We start from the raw sequence: 15,316 nt of genomic DNA, 5'->3' as shown, positions 1-15,316 counted from the left end.
CACGAAAACTCCTGGCTAGTCAGCTCTATATATAACGGCCAGAAGACTCATGAACAGTGTTTCTTTGGAGGCACAAATTAAACAAGTGGTGTCGCTGCTACCTGTAATCTAAGCTACCGTTCACGTGGTCGCGTCTGCGCGCTACCGTTTCTCCGTGCGCACGACACGGGGCCGCCCTCCAGCTGGGATCGATCCCGTAATCGTTTACCCTGGAGAGCCAGGCTGCAATGCACTGCAACCATTTTAATGAGATCCTTCTATATTTGGACTTTGGGATTACCCAGCTATGCCATGGCAGATTCTAGATCTTGTGCAAAATATGCAAACATGGAGAGGGCTCCTTTTTTTCGGAGCGAGAGAGCGCGAGAATTATTACTCGACAACAAGGCTATGATCGGTGGTTCAAGATGGCATCCCCCGGTTTCGGAGGTGGGCGAAGCCACTAGGGTGTCAAGTGGGATCCTATCAATATCTCACATCTAATTTAGTTAAAAATTTAAACCAAAAAATTTGAACCGGCAAATCCCTAAAGAACTGAAAGTAGGACTTAAGTGAGATCCCACTTACATCCCTAGAAACCACTGGAAACCCGTGCACACTCTCACTAAGCTTACCGTCACCCCTACCTGTCTCCGGAATCCGTCATTGGGTATAATCTTTTCCACACCTCAACCGACAGTGCAAACGGGTACCTACGGGTTAAGATATCCACTTATCTAGCGACAGGGTTGGGCTAGCTAGGGGTCCGCATGACGTGCTCCTTCTCATGGTGCCCGTCCCCCTCAAGATTTGAGGTTTCCGGTGTTTTTCAATTTAGAATGGATAATACGCTAAAAACACACCAAAATACTAGTACCAAACAAGACCTTATGGGTTGCGGCACCGAAGGGGTTCAGGAACGGGAAAAAAGACAGGTTCACGTTTTTCAAATCCCGCCTGTGTAGATATGTATATGGGTATATACTTTTAACATTTACGTACTCATGGGTAAATATTGGTACCAAACCTTTACCCTAATATAATAGAAATCCAGTACGTGGGTAATTGTACTCATTGTTATCTTGCTCGGCGGTAATCAACTGCTGCAGAGAGACACAGTGCACTCACCCACCCTAACAAATATTCTTCTACAAAAGAGAACATGGTGTTCCCGTAATTTATTAAGAACTAAGATTCTACCAAACTTCTATATGAAAATAGGTGATGTTCAGGCGTGCTTGCAAATACATGTTGAAGAGATTGTCAAGTATTCCGTATTGACGTGCACTTGCTGCGTACGACATGATACAATTGATTGGTAAAGTTCGTTCAGCGTAAGGGATGATGCACATGGCACATTCAACTATCTTCTCCGTAGACTTTAAATTAGAGTACTCAGTAGTCGGTACTAACTGGCACATGACCCTTCATTTAACAAAGTTTTTCTGCTGCGCACGCGCTAATATTTTAGTTCAGGAAATCTATTCTTCATTTGATTAATGAAATATTTGCTAGTTGCTAGTCGTATGTGCCTGTGATGATAATATACATATTCAGCAACAATGGTTTTCTTTTATTGGAAGATTCGGAAGATCATCTGAATAATTGTTGCTCCAGATAGACACATGGTACCTGCAAAATAGAGGAAGAAATAGGTGGAAGATTACTACGAACCCTTCTTTCTTTTATAAGTTAAACACGAACGTTTTGGGGATGGTCGAGCAGGAACCAAACCCAAACAAAAAAGTTCATTTCAAACTATGAACTTGGTGCTTGGCTTTCTTTGAACCTAGGGCCTATTTGATTCGCATTATTTCTAAAACACGGGAATAGAAAACAAATACATAAATTATAAGTACTTGTATCTACTTCCTACTTCGCCCTCTCCTATCTTAGTTCCTCTTTGTTGCTAAATTCTGGTTCTGCCCCTGGACACAACATATTTTGTTTTTTTGAGAGGAACCTGGATTTTTTTTTTGAGAAAAAGGAACCTGGATATAGGAAAGAAAGAAGAAATGAAAAGAAAACAGAACCATCAGCCCAACGACGGCACACTCCATTTCCGGGTCTAGAGTCTAGACCGGCCCAACACCCAACTGGCCCACAACCACACCCGGCTCCCTCCTCGGCGTCCGTCCCCTCGCCCTGTATCCGCGCCGTGATCTCGTCCTCGACGCCGCGCCAACCAGCCCGGCAGCCCGGCAAGACTCGCGAGCGAATCCCCGCTCACTCCGTACAAAATCCCTTGTGAACTCTCTACTCTCTCACGCGCACCCAGAAGGAAGGACAAGCCCCGCCGGACGGCGCTCTCCACCTCGCCGTTTCAGTCGCTACGGCGGCCGTGGCAGAAGGCGGCGACGGAGGCGCGTGCGGCGACCCTTCCCACCCACATTGTCGTCCGTTCCCCACGATTCGCCGGAGACCCGTGGTAGGGTTCCCAGCTCCGCGCCTGAACTGGTTTATCCCTTTTACTTCCGACCATCGCATTTCGTGACTAGTATGGATGCCAAGGTGCCCTGGTCTCCTGTCTCCAGCGAGGGACTTCAAGGCTAGTGACTTGGGAACCCATCTAGCACTCCACGGTTCCATCATCACGCATTTAGGCTTGATCAATCTCTGGATCACTTGGCGATGGCACATCTTTTTTCCACTGAAAGACAGCGTAGCTGCGTGCCTGCATCTAGAGAAAACATCAGTTTCAGTGTATCACACAGTGTATAGATCATTTCTTCATTTGTGCTGCCAAGCTACTGTTGATTGATGGATACTATAGGTTTTCTGTGTTACACTGTATGTCATAGATAGACTAACTAAAGCAAATTCATCAAAATTTCTTTGGTCTCTATGACCTATCGCCTATGTATCTCTCACTCTTAGGCTATTTAGTTTCCTGATCTGTGGACGATAATCCAACAGCTCTGCTCTGTTCCTTCTTGGTGTATCTCCTCGCCCAGAAAGCATAGTTGATCAGTGCCACCAGCTCGAAGGCTGCGAGTAACAAGAAGAAACGATCAAGGCGCGTCCTGTTGAAGTTTGCTCCGTCCAACCAACCTCTTCCGTTGTCTCCATTCCTTGTCGCTCTGTTTGCTAGCTGTATGAAGGCACATGCCAACCAGGCTGCTATTGCAGCAAGAATGGATTGCACTGCCGGTGCTACCAGCTTCATTTCCGGAGATGACTCGCTCTTTATGAACTCAGTCAGTCCAGTCAAAGATGCTGCATCCATGATGCTTAACAGGAAGAATTGCATCACCAGCCAGAACACGGACATCGGGACACCTGCTTTAGTCGATGTTAGCCCATGTTGTTCTGCGACTGTCATTCTTCTTGTTTCCACTAATGTGGCAAGGCAGGCTGCTGCTATCCCACATGCAGAGCCAGCACCAATACGCTGCAGTGGGGTGATTCTGTTTGTGTGGCCTGTGAATCTTCTTAGCAGCGGCGTCAATATCCGCTTGTAGCATGGTTGCATAAACATGTGAAATGCTGTTGGGATTGCGATGAGAGAGGCGGATGATATCTGAATTGCACCTATCCCTCTGTGCATTGTGCTGCCAACTTGTATGGTTAATGTCATTAGCAGCGTGAAGGGAAGATATATGAGCAAGCAGCTGAGAAAGATTGGAAGCATTCGGATGATGACCTCTCCTTCCTCTTCAGCTTGAGTGGTGCTGCAGAATGAACAATCGTTATTATCTCCATCGCATATATTCAAGGTTTCAGGTTTGTGAATATGTTCGAAAAACTATAGTTGAGATACTATCATGAATCACGGTATTGGTATGTCTGACGAAAATATATATCATTTCTTTAATTTCCATTCCCTAGAAATGCAACTCTCCTCCATTCTTTTCAGAAATATATACAGAGTATTTAGTAACAATGAGACGCAAGATTTTGGGATCTTTTTTATCACTAGGGTACTTACCAAATGATCTTGTTGTTGGATTTATCTTCCCCATTAACACAATTTGATGCGCCAATCTCTTGCAGCTCGATAGCATCTACCACGGCAGCTTGCCTCTTCTTTGATGACGCTACAACCTGGAGAGGTACCAACTATAACTTGAGAATCATTTGTATTTTCAGTTTCTCTTGTTTTATCTTGATAGATACGTAATGAGCTTGATGACACATCCAAACTTTATTTTAGTTTGATATGTCGAAAATGTGTTATGGTTCCTCCATTGTTTGATGGGTAATTAATATTCTTGTTCAACCCTATAAGGATATGGCATAGTGACCTTCAGGATTAAGCATGGATGAACAGTCAATGCGTGATCAAGCATAACTGAATGTGATCCTGAAAAACTCTGACAGCAGTAGTCTACAAGTCTAGAGTTGTGTTCAACCAAGTTAAGTTTTGGTAGGAAAGATGAAATGGGACTATCTGGTTGGTATATAATCAGATTATTCAGTAATCACATGCTGGAGCTCTTCATTAACATGCATATTGACAAATGTATGTGCCATGTGACCTTTTACCTGCAATATTCTAGGCAGAGGACTTCCATTAGGGGTGTGTGTTCTGTAGAAAGGCAGTCCACTTGCTGCCACAAGCAACCCTACAAGTACAATAAGTGCGGGTATCATAAAGCCAACTGCCCAGCCCAAATTGTTCTGGATCCAGACTAAGAACACCAATCCGATGAGCGCTCCAAGGGAGTTTGCAAACTTGAGCCATCTCAAGAAAATACCCTTGAGCTGTGTTTCTTTTGGACCATCATTGCTGAACTGATCTCCACCAAGGAATGGTATGCAAGCACGCATGCAGCCCTCTCCAATGGCAAACATTAATAAGCTCAAGTAGAGTAGTGTTAAGTTCCAACCTTGAGGTGGCTCACAGTTGTTTAGTTCTTTGTTTATCTCACAATCCAGAGGATGTAATGAAGGCAAGTGGGCCTGCAATGCTAGCAATATATAGGCCTGCGTGTTGAACAAAAAATGTTTTGACTTCAGATTTATCTCATCTACTTTCACAACCTCAAAAGCATAAAAAAGAATCTGAAAGAAGGTACTGTTATTTGCTCTACTCTACTTCAAGAAAAGTTGGTCTTTTTTAACTTTTCACATTTTCCAGTACAAGACTTTGACTTTGATTTCCAATATAACTGTGTCCAGTTTCACAAAAGCATTACGTTATGGACATTGACATGGTCTACAAATGTACCTTTGGCCTCTAGTTTACATTGTAGTATATGTATAAAATCCAAAAAAGAATATTCCAAAAGTTCCTTTCAATGCAAACATATAATACAATTTCAAGTATCAAATCTGAATAGTTAAAAAGATAATAGTGGTCAAAGTCGTAAAAGTTTGACTGAAGCTATCTCCAAAATGTCATTTTTTGTTGTTGTAATAACTGGAGGAATCAGTATGCTATGAGAGACAATGGAAGTATAATGTGAAGAACTTTGCAAGAGAAATCAAATTGCCTTGTTTTCGTATAGTCAATATATATACTTTCACACACACTAGGACGACCTACATTTCTGAACAGAGGGAGTATATGGGAGCATGACCGTACACATGGTCTTCTACAAAAGCTCTACTTTAACCTTCTAGCCAAAACAGATGCTTGACAAGCCAGAGACAAACATAAATATGCGATTTGTTTGATAGCACCAACAACAGAAGTGCTTTCAAAAGAATGTAGGGTCATCACTAGACTTAATTTTTCTTAAAGGGAGCTTAAATGGAGAAGCAAATTACCAGGACCACAAAGGGGCCGAATACAAAGATGGCGGTGGTTCTCTGGATATATGCATCTGAGATGAAGTTCGTCAGGGCAGCAAAGAATGACACAGCGCCGACCAGATAGGCGATCACAGCTGACGAGGTCACAATATCCAGATGCAGTATCCCGTGGAAATAGGCCACAATGCTGAAGTTTGCGCTGCTAGGGCAACTTCGCAACACGGCCAAAACTGCGAATGGGCATGGAATTCAGTTACAGCAGTTTGTTTAATTCGTGTTGAAAATGTATGCAAGATGCAACTATATTATTCAATCATCAGGATTGTAGGAACAAATATATTTTTTAGTGAAGGAAATCATATTTTCAGTATAAGCTAAGCTATTTAATTCCTACGAACAGACCTGTTCGGACCTGTGAGATCCACTCAGGGCTATACACAACCTTGCAAAAGATATATCAGGCTTCAATAAACATCATAGCTGCCCGGATTCAGTTAAGCCCAGACTTTGCTTGGCCAGAAACTGAATTTCTGTTAGTACCAATACGAGTGTGCCCCTATTTCAGTTTTTTTCCCCAATTACTTCTGCACATGCAGCATACCACGTTCAAGCAAAGGGAGATTGTTCTTAATTCTGATCAAACATTTAAGTACCGGAGGTGATTTCTTACTAGCTTTCTGAAACCTTACAAATTGTTCATATATTGCAGCGGAACTACTCTTCCGCAGGTGCCGATATGTGTGGGAGCTCGTGATTGAGACGGCACATGCGGGAGCCTGCTTCTCTTGTTTATCCCGCAACAGCCCTCTTTAGTCTTGTACACCTTTATGTCTGAAATTGCCCGTAAGACGTGCTCTCACAAACTAGCAACCCCTCTGGTGAAGAGTAAAGACTTGTACCGAAGCCTTGCATGGATAAACTGTGCCTAATACTTTGTTTCTATGTCAATTTTTGTGATGACAAAGTGTGATTTCTGCCTTCTGTAGTTGCAATGCACTAAATGTAAGATCTTTTTTTTTCTGTTCCTTTTCTTCTTCGAGACCAAGTGTAAGATATCTTTGGTCAGCTATGGAGAAGAGAAAAGGAACATTGATTCTTGAACACGAGATTTTGTCAGATTTTTTCATGGTCCTGATAAACAAGGATTTGGCTGGTTCCTTAACTTTCTCACGGTCTCACTAATGTTCCTAGGCTTGGAAGTCATGAACTATCAATTTATTTGTCCCGAGGTTTCGTTTGATAAAGAGTAGGAGAAAACCCTGCCGTAGACTGCCAGATGTAATATCTTGTACTCTCGTTATTTGAGTACTAGCTAAATGTTCGTGCTTTGCTACGAAATTAAGAATCTGCTTTTCTACGAGATTAAGAATCTGTGGATGTGGCTCATATTTTTTAAAAGTTCTGATAAATAAGAATTTCTTAAAATATTATTTTTGATTTTTTTTATCTTGAAAGTCATCAAAACCAATCAAGAATAGTCAAAAGATCATGATACGTATAAAATGAGTGGCAATTAGATGAGTTCGTAGCCATTAAGGGGTAGTATTTTTGGAGTGAACTTGCGACCACCAACTCAGATCTTTATAAGTGTAAAGATAAAGATTAGTCATGCTCATGCATGGAAATTAAGTCTATGAGGTAACAGTTCTAGTTACTACGTACACCTGCGAAAGAACATAGAATTGTTTTCCATCATAGTTATACTTATCTGAAGATATTAGTGCGGCTTTCCATAAATTTGGTCAAACTTGTTAAAGTTTGACTTGACAAAGGCATAAGTGCATAACAACTTACATTTAGGAATGGAGTGAGTACTCTTTTTTTTTTACCACAAAATACCTCTTTTATTCATTTCAAACAAGAGTTACATCCTCAATAAGGAGAGGTACAATGCTAGGGGGGATTAGAGAACCAAGAGCTAATGGGCTGATATTTTGCCAGCTGAGCTAATTCATGGGCAACCCTATTTGATTCACGGCAACAAAGACCGATATCAAATTGGACAAACTCCTCAAGGAGGCTAAAACACTCCTCATAAATTGCCGTAGAAGCACCAAGGGGTTGGGAGGCCGCCGAGAGAGCTTGCACAACATCCGTCGAGTCGGAATTGATCACCGGCAAGTTAAAAAAATGAGCACCGGCAGAGATCTTTTTTTGAAGTTAGAATTGTTCTATTGTGCAAGCTTGCTATCTGATGATACATGATAAGTTTTCTTTAAGATGAAGTACTATAAGAAAATCTATTCAGTTACCGAAGGTATGGAGAATAAAAGATTTTGGATTGATCCTGAGTTGGGAGGATAAAAGTTTTTGGATTGTCATTTTGCAGCTTTCAAATTTCTTGCTTCAAACACTTATAAGTACTTCTCCCGCCAAAGAAAAGAGAGTAAAAATTACTTCATGCTTCATGGCAGCATCCAAACGTGATGATCCTTTTTAAAAAGGGAGTGTTTATTTCTCAGTCGTCTAAGAAATAGTTATTTCTCAGTCCACAATCGTATCCATCCAATGAAGATTTTATTATCCATCGGATCTACATTAATCTTACACGAATCTCAATGATTGAATCAAAAGGATGTTATCATCGACTAAGAAATAGTTATTTCTCAGTTGCCTAAGAAATAGCAAAACCGTTTTAAAAATTGCATAAGGCTCGTTCGCCAATAAGGCAAATATAAAGCCAGACACAAATATTGGTATATGCATTATAATACCAATGCACCCACTATATAACCCGTGTTGATCGAGAAGAAGGGAGAGGCATAATTTTTTTCCGAAAAGGAGTCATAAAAGAAGATGTAATATACTATTTTTTGTTCCGAGTGACTTTACCACAAGGAATAAACCATATAACTATATAAGCATCCCCCTAAATAACCGTCCTGAAAAAATAGCAGACAACAGAAATGGCTATATAGATAGTTGCTCACCATAGAGAAAGAGTGTTGCCTTGATGCCTCCATGCTTCCTTCCATCCACATCATTCCCTCTCCAATCTACATACCCAGCTTCAAGTTCCATAAGTAATAATGTATATATATGCTCTTCAATTAGCCCAAGCTATAGCTAATCAGCATATAATGTATATATACTCCCGCAGAAACTTGTTCATTTGTAGCTAGCTCTCTTATATATGCTCACTGGAGAATGGATGGCACAACACAAACTCCTGGCTAGACCCGGCCGGCCTATATATAGAGCTAAAAAGTTTCTTGTAGAGGCCTCACAAAATGAAAAAGAGAAGCTTCCCATGCCACACTCCGGAAGTCAAGTGATATGGTAATCTAGAGATCTTTCACGTGGCCATGTCTGCGCGCTTAATTGTGTCTCCCGTTTCTCTAGGTGACGCCGCGTATAGACCGCGCGGCGTGGGCGTGGCGGGTGATTAGTTTTATCGGCCGCCTTCAGCTGGGATCCCGCAAAGCGTTTACCCCCTGGGGATTGTCCAGCTAAGATGGAGAGCCAGCACAGGCCTGAATAGCCTTTGTCCCTACAGGCCAATTTGGCAATTTGATGATGAGATCCTTCTAGCTAATTTGGACTTGGGGATCACCCACGACCCACTGCACGTACGTAAATCGATCTCGATCTATATATGTATCTCTGCCTTCAGCCTGCTATGTCATGCATCGCTGGCAGGTGTTCCCGTAGATCTTGTGCAAGATGCAAGCAAACATCATGAGATTTTTCATGTATATATGAAAACAGAGATAATGTAGGGTGCATGCATGCGTGCTTGCAAATACATGTTTCAACATGCTGCAGGTTGTATTATATATATACTGATATATATATATATATATATGGTGTACGACATGATAAAGTTCTTTTAGCACAAAAGGACGATGCACATGGCATATTCAACTATCTTCTGTTTAGATTTTAGTTAATAATTAATATGATTAGAGCACTCCCTGGCACAGGATCCTTCGGCAATTTTTGAATTCAGAATATGTATTACTTCACCGTTCCATATTAATTGTCACGGATTTAGTACATTCTGCCAGTTGATCCTATTTTGCTCATTTGCTCTCGTGAACTCGTGATGAATATATATTTTGACCAACAGTTAATGATTTTTTCCCCCTGTCTGAAGCTTCAGGAGATCTTCTGAATATTGCTGCCCATGATAGTCCGGGAAGACAGATATGCACACTCATGGTCCGTATGCAACTACGAGAGCCTTCATAAAAAAAAAACAATCATGAGTCGCGTTGCAGTTAATTTCAGTTCACGAGGCCGGCGCGCGGCGACCGTGCGCTTTACGGTACACTACGTTACGGGAGGGCGCGCAAACGCGGCCTTTCGGAACTTGGCGAGCCACCTGACTCGGTGGCCGCGTCTGCGTTGACACGGCGCGGGTGCATGTTCCATGCCTTTGCTTCCGGATTGCCTGATCTTGGTCCAAGCTACACCACGTCTATACGAGCGGCCTGGCCTTGGCCGATCGTGGTAGTAGACTATATTACTCCGGTAACATTTGATTGGACTTTGTGCATGCAAGCTGAGTAGCCCGGGTGGCGCAACAGAAATACAGAATGAAAACGATCCCTCTGGATGAGAAATCTTGGCTGTCATCTCCTGGCACGTCGAGCACCAGGAACAACTGCACGCTTAATTTTACACGGCAGCAACGAGGCCCGGCTTTGCAGAAAGCAAGAAAAGATCGATTTAGCCATTTAGGGACATAGAACCGGCAATTTGGGGTACCAGTTCACGAGTTACAAGCAGACAACACAAACAACAGTACTACTACTATATAGACTGCTGAAGACACCAGTTTTGTCCGTCCACTTGTTCCTGCCAGCTAGCGTAGCTCTTTGTTCTTGGTATCATCATGGCTGTACACTTGGTCCGCCAATGCAGAGAAAGATTCGGCGTGAAACACACGACAACAAAACATACACCCACTCAACCAGGTAACAACATAAAAGCGATATAGAACACTAACGTACTACAGGTTTGTATCTGCATCCAATCCAGTTCTTTTCAGGACTTACCTTCCGGGACCAACCTGGCATGGCGCGGCGCACCATCTTAAAAGGGAGGCACCGCGCCACTGCACCGCCGTGCAGGATGAGAGCTGGAGAATTGTCTACGGTGCAGCACCCAAGAGACTCTCGCGGTCGCCCTGGTTTCCCCAAGCTCTCTCCTTCCACATCAGCTCGACCTGCTCGAAGCTCAGGCCCTTTGTCTCTGGCACGTACAGGGCCACAAAGATGAAGGCCAGCACCGCGATACCGGCGATGATCAGAAATGTAGGGCCGGTACCGACCCACCCCACAATCGAGAGGAACGTCTGCGCCACGATCAGGTTGGAAATCCAATTGACAGTGGCTGACATGCCCCCGCACATACCACGGTATGCCTCGGGGTAGATCTCGGAGTTCACGGCCCACGGGACTGGCCCCATCCCTGGAGAAAAGAAGGCGATGTATAGAGCGAGGCCTGCCACTGCAAACCATCCCAGCATGCCTTGGCAAGAACCAAGGAACATGCTCTCACAGAGGATGGATGATGACTGCAGTATGAAGGCCATGGCGAGAATGACAAGGGAAATCACAACGCCAGCTAAGCTTGTAAGGGCCAGGCGGCGGCGGCCACAACGATCGATGAGGTAGATTCCGACAATGGTTCCACTGGCATTCATGGCAGCGATGATGAGGGAAAGCAGCAAGGCCAACCTGTTGGAAGTGAATCCGGCCATCTGGACGATCGTGGGGCTGTAGTACATGACAGTGTTGATGCCAGTAAATTGCTGGAAAGCCTGCAAAGTTCAATTAATACATGTTAGAAAAAATGCCATGCATTTGCCTACTTGATGATTTTACTGTATCATGCATGCAGGACGCTCAACTATCTGCATCCGATAGGTGAACCTCAGAAGCCTTTTACAATCGATTGGAAACACTAAGTTGGTAGCCCTCTCAAAAGGATTCAGAAACAGCAGTTATTCTTACTGACAATGCAAGAACGAAAAACATGTCTGCCTTCATTCCTGAAAGCATGATAAATAAAGAAGGTGTGTTTCCAGCGTAGATGACCACACAAGTGTGTAAATTAGCAGTATTTGTCAATTATCAAATGGTACTGAATCATAAGGCAGAGGCAGACACCCCAGACATACCTGAAGACCAGCTCCCGCAAAAAAAGCTAGCCTTAGTTCCTTCGACTTGAATATGTCCAAATAGCTCCCAGTACAGTTAGACTGGAATTCATGCATGGAAGACGAAGCAAGCATCTCTACCTCTTCCTCTAGACGATCGGAGTCATAAATCTGCTCCAGGACTGCAATAGCCTTTGCCTTCTCATCCTGTACAGGAAATTAATATAAGGAAAGAAAAGCGGACCAAAGAGATAAGACATAACTGAACCAAACAGCCATTACCTTCCGGTAAAGCCAGCGGGGAGATTCTGGCAGAAAAAGCATCAGCACAAACTGTATGCATGCTGGCACAGCAGCAACTCCGAGCATCCAGCGCCATGTTCCAGGAACCTAAGGCATTTAGCATGCATATTATGGAATCAAAATAATGGTACAAAGCAGCCTGTAAATAACTTCACTGGAACTCTTTTAGCCTTAACAAAGATGGTGCCATATGACCACTCCCCCTTTTTATGTATTAGACTTATGTATAAACATATCATTTTCTTTTTTGTGAGAGAAGATAATATTTTCTTTAATGCAGGTGCTATTACTTAACAATAGTCACACAATAACAGTTTCCTATTGATCATTGCTATGGATGCTTTATTTTACTCCCCGTCAGCAAACAGAACTATAGAAGCTATCCTATTAAATGTCTTATCAATTTATTTTTTATTTTTTTGCGGGTGTCTTCTCAATTTTCATCATCCACATCCATGTGTGTAAAGTAATACTTCAACAAAAGACAGTGAATGGGTCACAATATATGTGTCAGGTGATGGTAAAATGTGTATTTGACAGAAATATATAGCGGTGGTGCAGCTACTATAAAAAAACTTTCAAGGAAGAAAGGTGGAGTGTATCACCAACACAAAAGTTGCTGCACACCAAACAGCACCTTCTATTGTGGCTGATGGAGGAAGGCCGACTCTTGTTCATTGATAGTAAAGGGTGTTACATGATTAACTAGCATCAACAAGAATGTTAACGGCATAAAAGATAATATACATAAAAGGGTGAAGGTTAGGATGAACTTGTGACCATGCTGAAAGCTTTCTCAAGAGAGTTCATCTTTAGTACAACATAACAGACTGAACTTTTGACATGGTTCTTCTGCAGGAGAAAAACACAATCAACTGTAGTATGCAGTATCATCTAGATTGAAATGGATCCATTTCTAGTTTTTTCTATGTGGAAGAGACTATTCCTGAAAACCATTTTCAAGTAGGCATTGGAAAAAAGGGTTCTAATTAAATGGGGACTAATATTACCTCAGTAAAGCCAAGATTGACCAGGTAGGAGAAGAATTGGCCACCAGTAATCATGAGGACATTAGTTGACACCAAACCTCCCCTAATTTCTGAAGGAGCAGCTTCAGCAATGTAAACTGGAGCCGTGACAGATGCTATGCCCACACCCAACCCGACAAAGAGCCTTCCAAGAATCAGAATGTAAGGACCGCCAGCAGCACACATAACAAGTGAACCAAGTGCAAACATCATGTCAGCAAGAAGAGTAGACTTCTTACGACCATACACATCATTTATCCAACCACCTCCAGCTGCTCCAAGCATGGCTCCAAGTAATGCCATGCTAACAATTGTCTCCTGAGGAAGAAACCAAACTCAGTAGCTATGGAAGGTATACCATATGTTAATGACCAGTAATTGGTTGAGCAGATTGAACCTGCAAGAATAAATTGTCTTTGACAGCAGGGAATTCGTCCCGAATATACAAAAGAGCTCCAGATATGACACCTGACAGTAGAACTGTGTTGGTTAAGCATCCAAATTATACTGTTATTTCAGTCAAGTTCACAAGCTCTATCGAAGCTTTCGAAGAATGTTTATTCATGGAAACTAAAAGGCATCGCGCAAACATTAGCTTCAGGCCATCCAAAGATGGAATATAATTTTGTTTATGATTCATGGTACATGTTTCAAGTCTACAATACCCATAAAGTCCATTTCACAGCAAAGTCTATAAAAAAGATTAATCTAAGCAGCGAAGTCTATAATTTTCCATCATCGATAAGATTGTAATAATATTCATTATATAAATTCAACAAGATTTCATGCGAATGTTTTCAGAACTAAATAGCGCCAAATTGAAGCAGACACAAACTGTCGCCTCCTAGAAGGCCAGAAGGGGAATAGTTCTTAGACTCATCAACAACACCAACCACGCAACAACCGCCGTTACACAGCATAAAATGTTCAAGCAAAAGTCACGAATGAAACGACGGATCCATGCAATCCATACCTGTGTCGTACCCGAAGAGGAACCCGCCGATTCCCGCGACGCCCGTGAGCCCAAGCACGTATCGGTTTCTGAAGAAGTTCATGTCCCTCCTCCCGGCGGTGTCCAGCAGCCCGGAGCTGCCGGGCATGGTGGACAAATCAATCGTCATGCTCGCTCTCACCGATTCGCCTCCCAAAATCCAACCTCTAGCTCAGCGGGCACCCAAGCAGGAAAGCGCCCCTAGGAGATCGCTCAAAAGATCTCAATCTTTATCTGCCAGGACGCAAGCCTGGACTCCAAAATCCCAACTTGAGGCGGCCAGGACGCGGCGGGGCCGGGCCAGAGAATTCCAGAAGCAGGGAGAAATTTCGGGAACCGGCCGCGAACCGGAGAAATTCCTCAGGCAATTAAGCGAGCAGAGACCAGCATTTGAAGACCGGGCAAGCCAGCGAGCCACGACTTAAATAGAAAAGTCTTGTTGGTCATGCGGCATGGGAATGATCGGAGGAGAGGGCAAGGAAAGTCGATTGCTGAAGCTACCACCAAAAAGAAGCAGAATTTGTGCCTCCTTGAGAATCGGGAGAGAACAACCCTCGTCGTCGTCAAAGATTATTATGCTATGCGACTTCTGCTCGTGCTTAAGATAAATGTAGAACACGAGTCTGCTAGGTCCACCCCATATTCATCTCTCTTTCTTTGTGCATCCTTCTTTGCATGGCAGATATTGGGAGCGATTTTTTCCCCATGGCACGTGTTTGGCCGATAGCATTTGGAATGGAAAGAACATGTAAAAATCTTTAAAAAAAAGTAAAGAAAACAACATGCCTTGTCATTGTGACATCTCCTCTCCTTTTTATCCATCAAGTATTGAGATTATTTGCATTATACAAAACAAAACCGTATTGTACTTCTTATGTTGGTCTATGTGGATATATAAAATGTGCAATGCATTAGCACGGTGATTTTTATTTTAAATTTAACGGATGCATCTTGCTCGTTGCTTAACGGATGTTGCTTGGTGAAATGTTCGATGCGCCAATTGATGCACAGTGATTGGGTAATGTAACGGCTCATGTTCTGACCTCGTCGGTGGAACATGGCATTTCTGATCATTGTACTATGTAACTAAACTAACTCTTTACTATGAATGCAAATTAATGAACGTCATCCTTTACCTTAAAAAAATTTATCGCTCAGCCAATTTTTTTCTTCCAATTTTCTGTTTCATGGACGAGTGCTTTAAAAAGCAAA

General features: G+C 42.8%; 2 protein-coding genes and 1 long non-coding RNA gene across 6 annotated transcripts; 1 reads left to right on the top strand and 2 right to left on the bottom strand.

Moving 5' to 3' along the window:
• Positions 1 to 2,675: 2,675 nt before the first annotated feature.
• LOC100822929 (protein NRT1/ PTR FAMILY 4.5) lies at positions 2,676 to 10,180 on the bottom strand. Of its 2 annotated transcripts, XM_010241763.3 has the most exons (5): positions 8,607 to 10,180; positions 5,692 to 5,906; positions 4,465 to 4,905; positions 3,908 to 4,023; positions 2,676 to 3,650 (listed from the first exon to the last, which is right to left on the bottom strand). In XM_010241763.3, the coding sequence occupies exons 1-5, from the start codon at positions 8,695 to 8,697 to the stop codon at positions 2,858 to 2,860; spliced, it is 1,656 nt and encodes a 551-aa protein (XP_010240065.1). In that variant the 5' UTR covers positions 8,698 to 10,180; the 3' UTR covers positions 2,676 to 2,857. The 2 variants fall into 2 exon arrangements, with proteins under 2 accessions (XP_010240065.1, XP_024311195.1); XM_024455427.1 differs by lacking the exon at positions 5,692 to 5,906.
• On the top strand, positions 3,561 to 6,833 carry LOC106866912. The gene is made up of 3 exons (XR_001408130.2): positions 3,561 to 3,702; positions 3,973 to 4,031; positions 6,386 to 6,833. It is a non-coding gene; the product is annotated as an uncharacterized LOC106866912 (long non-coding RNA).
• A 147-nt stretch (positions 10,181 to 10,327) lies between the features above and the next one.
• LOC100840379 (inositol transporter 1) lies at positions 10,328 to 14,812 on the bottom strand. 3 transcript variants are annotated; one of them, XM_014896028.2, is made up of 6 exons: positions 14,087 to 14,812; positions 13,511 to 13,593; positions 13,096 to 13,431; positions 12,065 to 12,172; positions 11,804 to 11,989; positions 10,328 to 11,443 (listed from the first exon to the last, which is right to left on the bottom strand). In XM_014896028.2, the coding sequence occupies exons 1-6, from the start codon at positions 14,232 to 14,234 to the stop codon at positions 10,772 to 10,774; spliced, it is 1,533 nt and encodes a 510-aa protein (XP_014751514.1). In that variant the 5' UTR covers positions 14,235 to 14,812; the 3' UTR covers positions 10,328 to 10,771. The 3 variants fall into 3 exon arrangements, with proteins under 3 accessions (XP_014751514.1, XP_003580046.1, XP_024311196.1); XM_003579998.4 differs by having other exon boundaries at positions 13,511 to 13,581; positions 14,087 to 14,810; XM_024455428.1 differs by lacking the exon at positions 13,511 to 13,593 and having other exon boundaries at positions 14,087 to 14,809.
• Positions 14,813 to 15,316: the final 504 nt, after the last annotated feature.

The sequence above is a fragment of the Brachypodium distachyon genome, chromosome 5, assembly GCF_000005505.3.
Source record: "Brachypodium distachyon strain Bd21 chromosome 5, Brachypodium_distachyon_v3.0, whole genome shotgun sequence".
Lineage (NCBI taxonomy): Eukaryota > Viridiplantae > Streptophyta > Magnoliopsida > Poales > Poaceae > Brachypodium > Brachypodium distachyon.
Note: the sequence above shows the minus strand (reverse complement) of the source record. Positions and strands in the feature narration are given on the sequence as shown.

What these genes read in the sequence shown, in the direction of transcription:
- LOC100840379 (XM_014896028.2), bottom strand. Translation starts at nt 14,234, where the DNA reads ATGACGATTGATTTGTCCACCATGCCCGGCAGCTCCGGGCTGCTGGAC. An exon ending in CCTCTTCGGGTACGACACAG is followed by an intron (nt 13,594 to 14,086) that starts GTATGGATTGCA and finishes TAACCAACACAG; the next exon opens with TTCTACTGTCAGGTGTCATA. An exon ending in TTGCGGGAGCTGGTCTTCAG is followed by an intron (nt 11,444 to 11,803) that starts GTATGTCTGGGG and finishes TGAACTTTGCAG; the next exon opens with GCTTTCCAGCAATTTACTGG.
- LOC100822929 (XM_010241763.3), bottom strand. Translation starts at nt 8,697, where the DNA reads ATGGAACTTGAAGCTGGGTATGTAGATTGGAGAGGGAATGATGTGGAT. An exon ending in GGCAACACTCTTTCTCTATG is followed by an intron (nt 5,907 to 8,606) that starts GTGAGCAACTAT and finishes GCCCATTCGCAG; the next exon opens with TTTTGGCCGTGTTGCGAAGT. An exon ending in TCCAACAACAAGATCATTTG is followed by an intron (nt 3,651 to 3,907) that starts GTAAGTACCCTA and finishes TTCATTCTGCAG; the next exon opens with CACCACTCAAGCTGAAGAGG.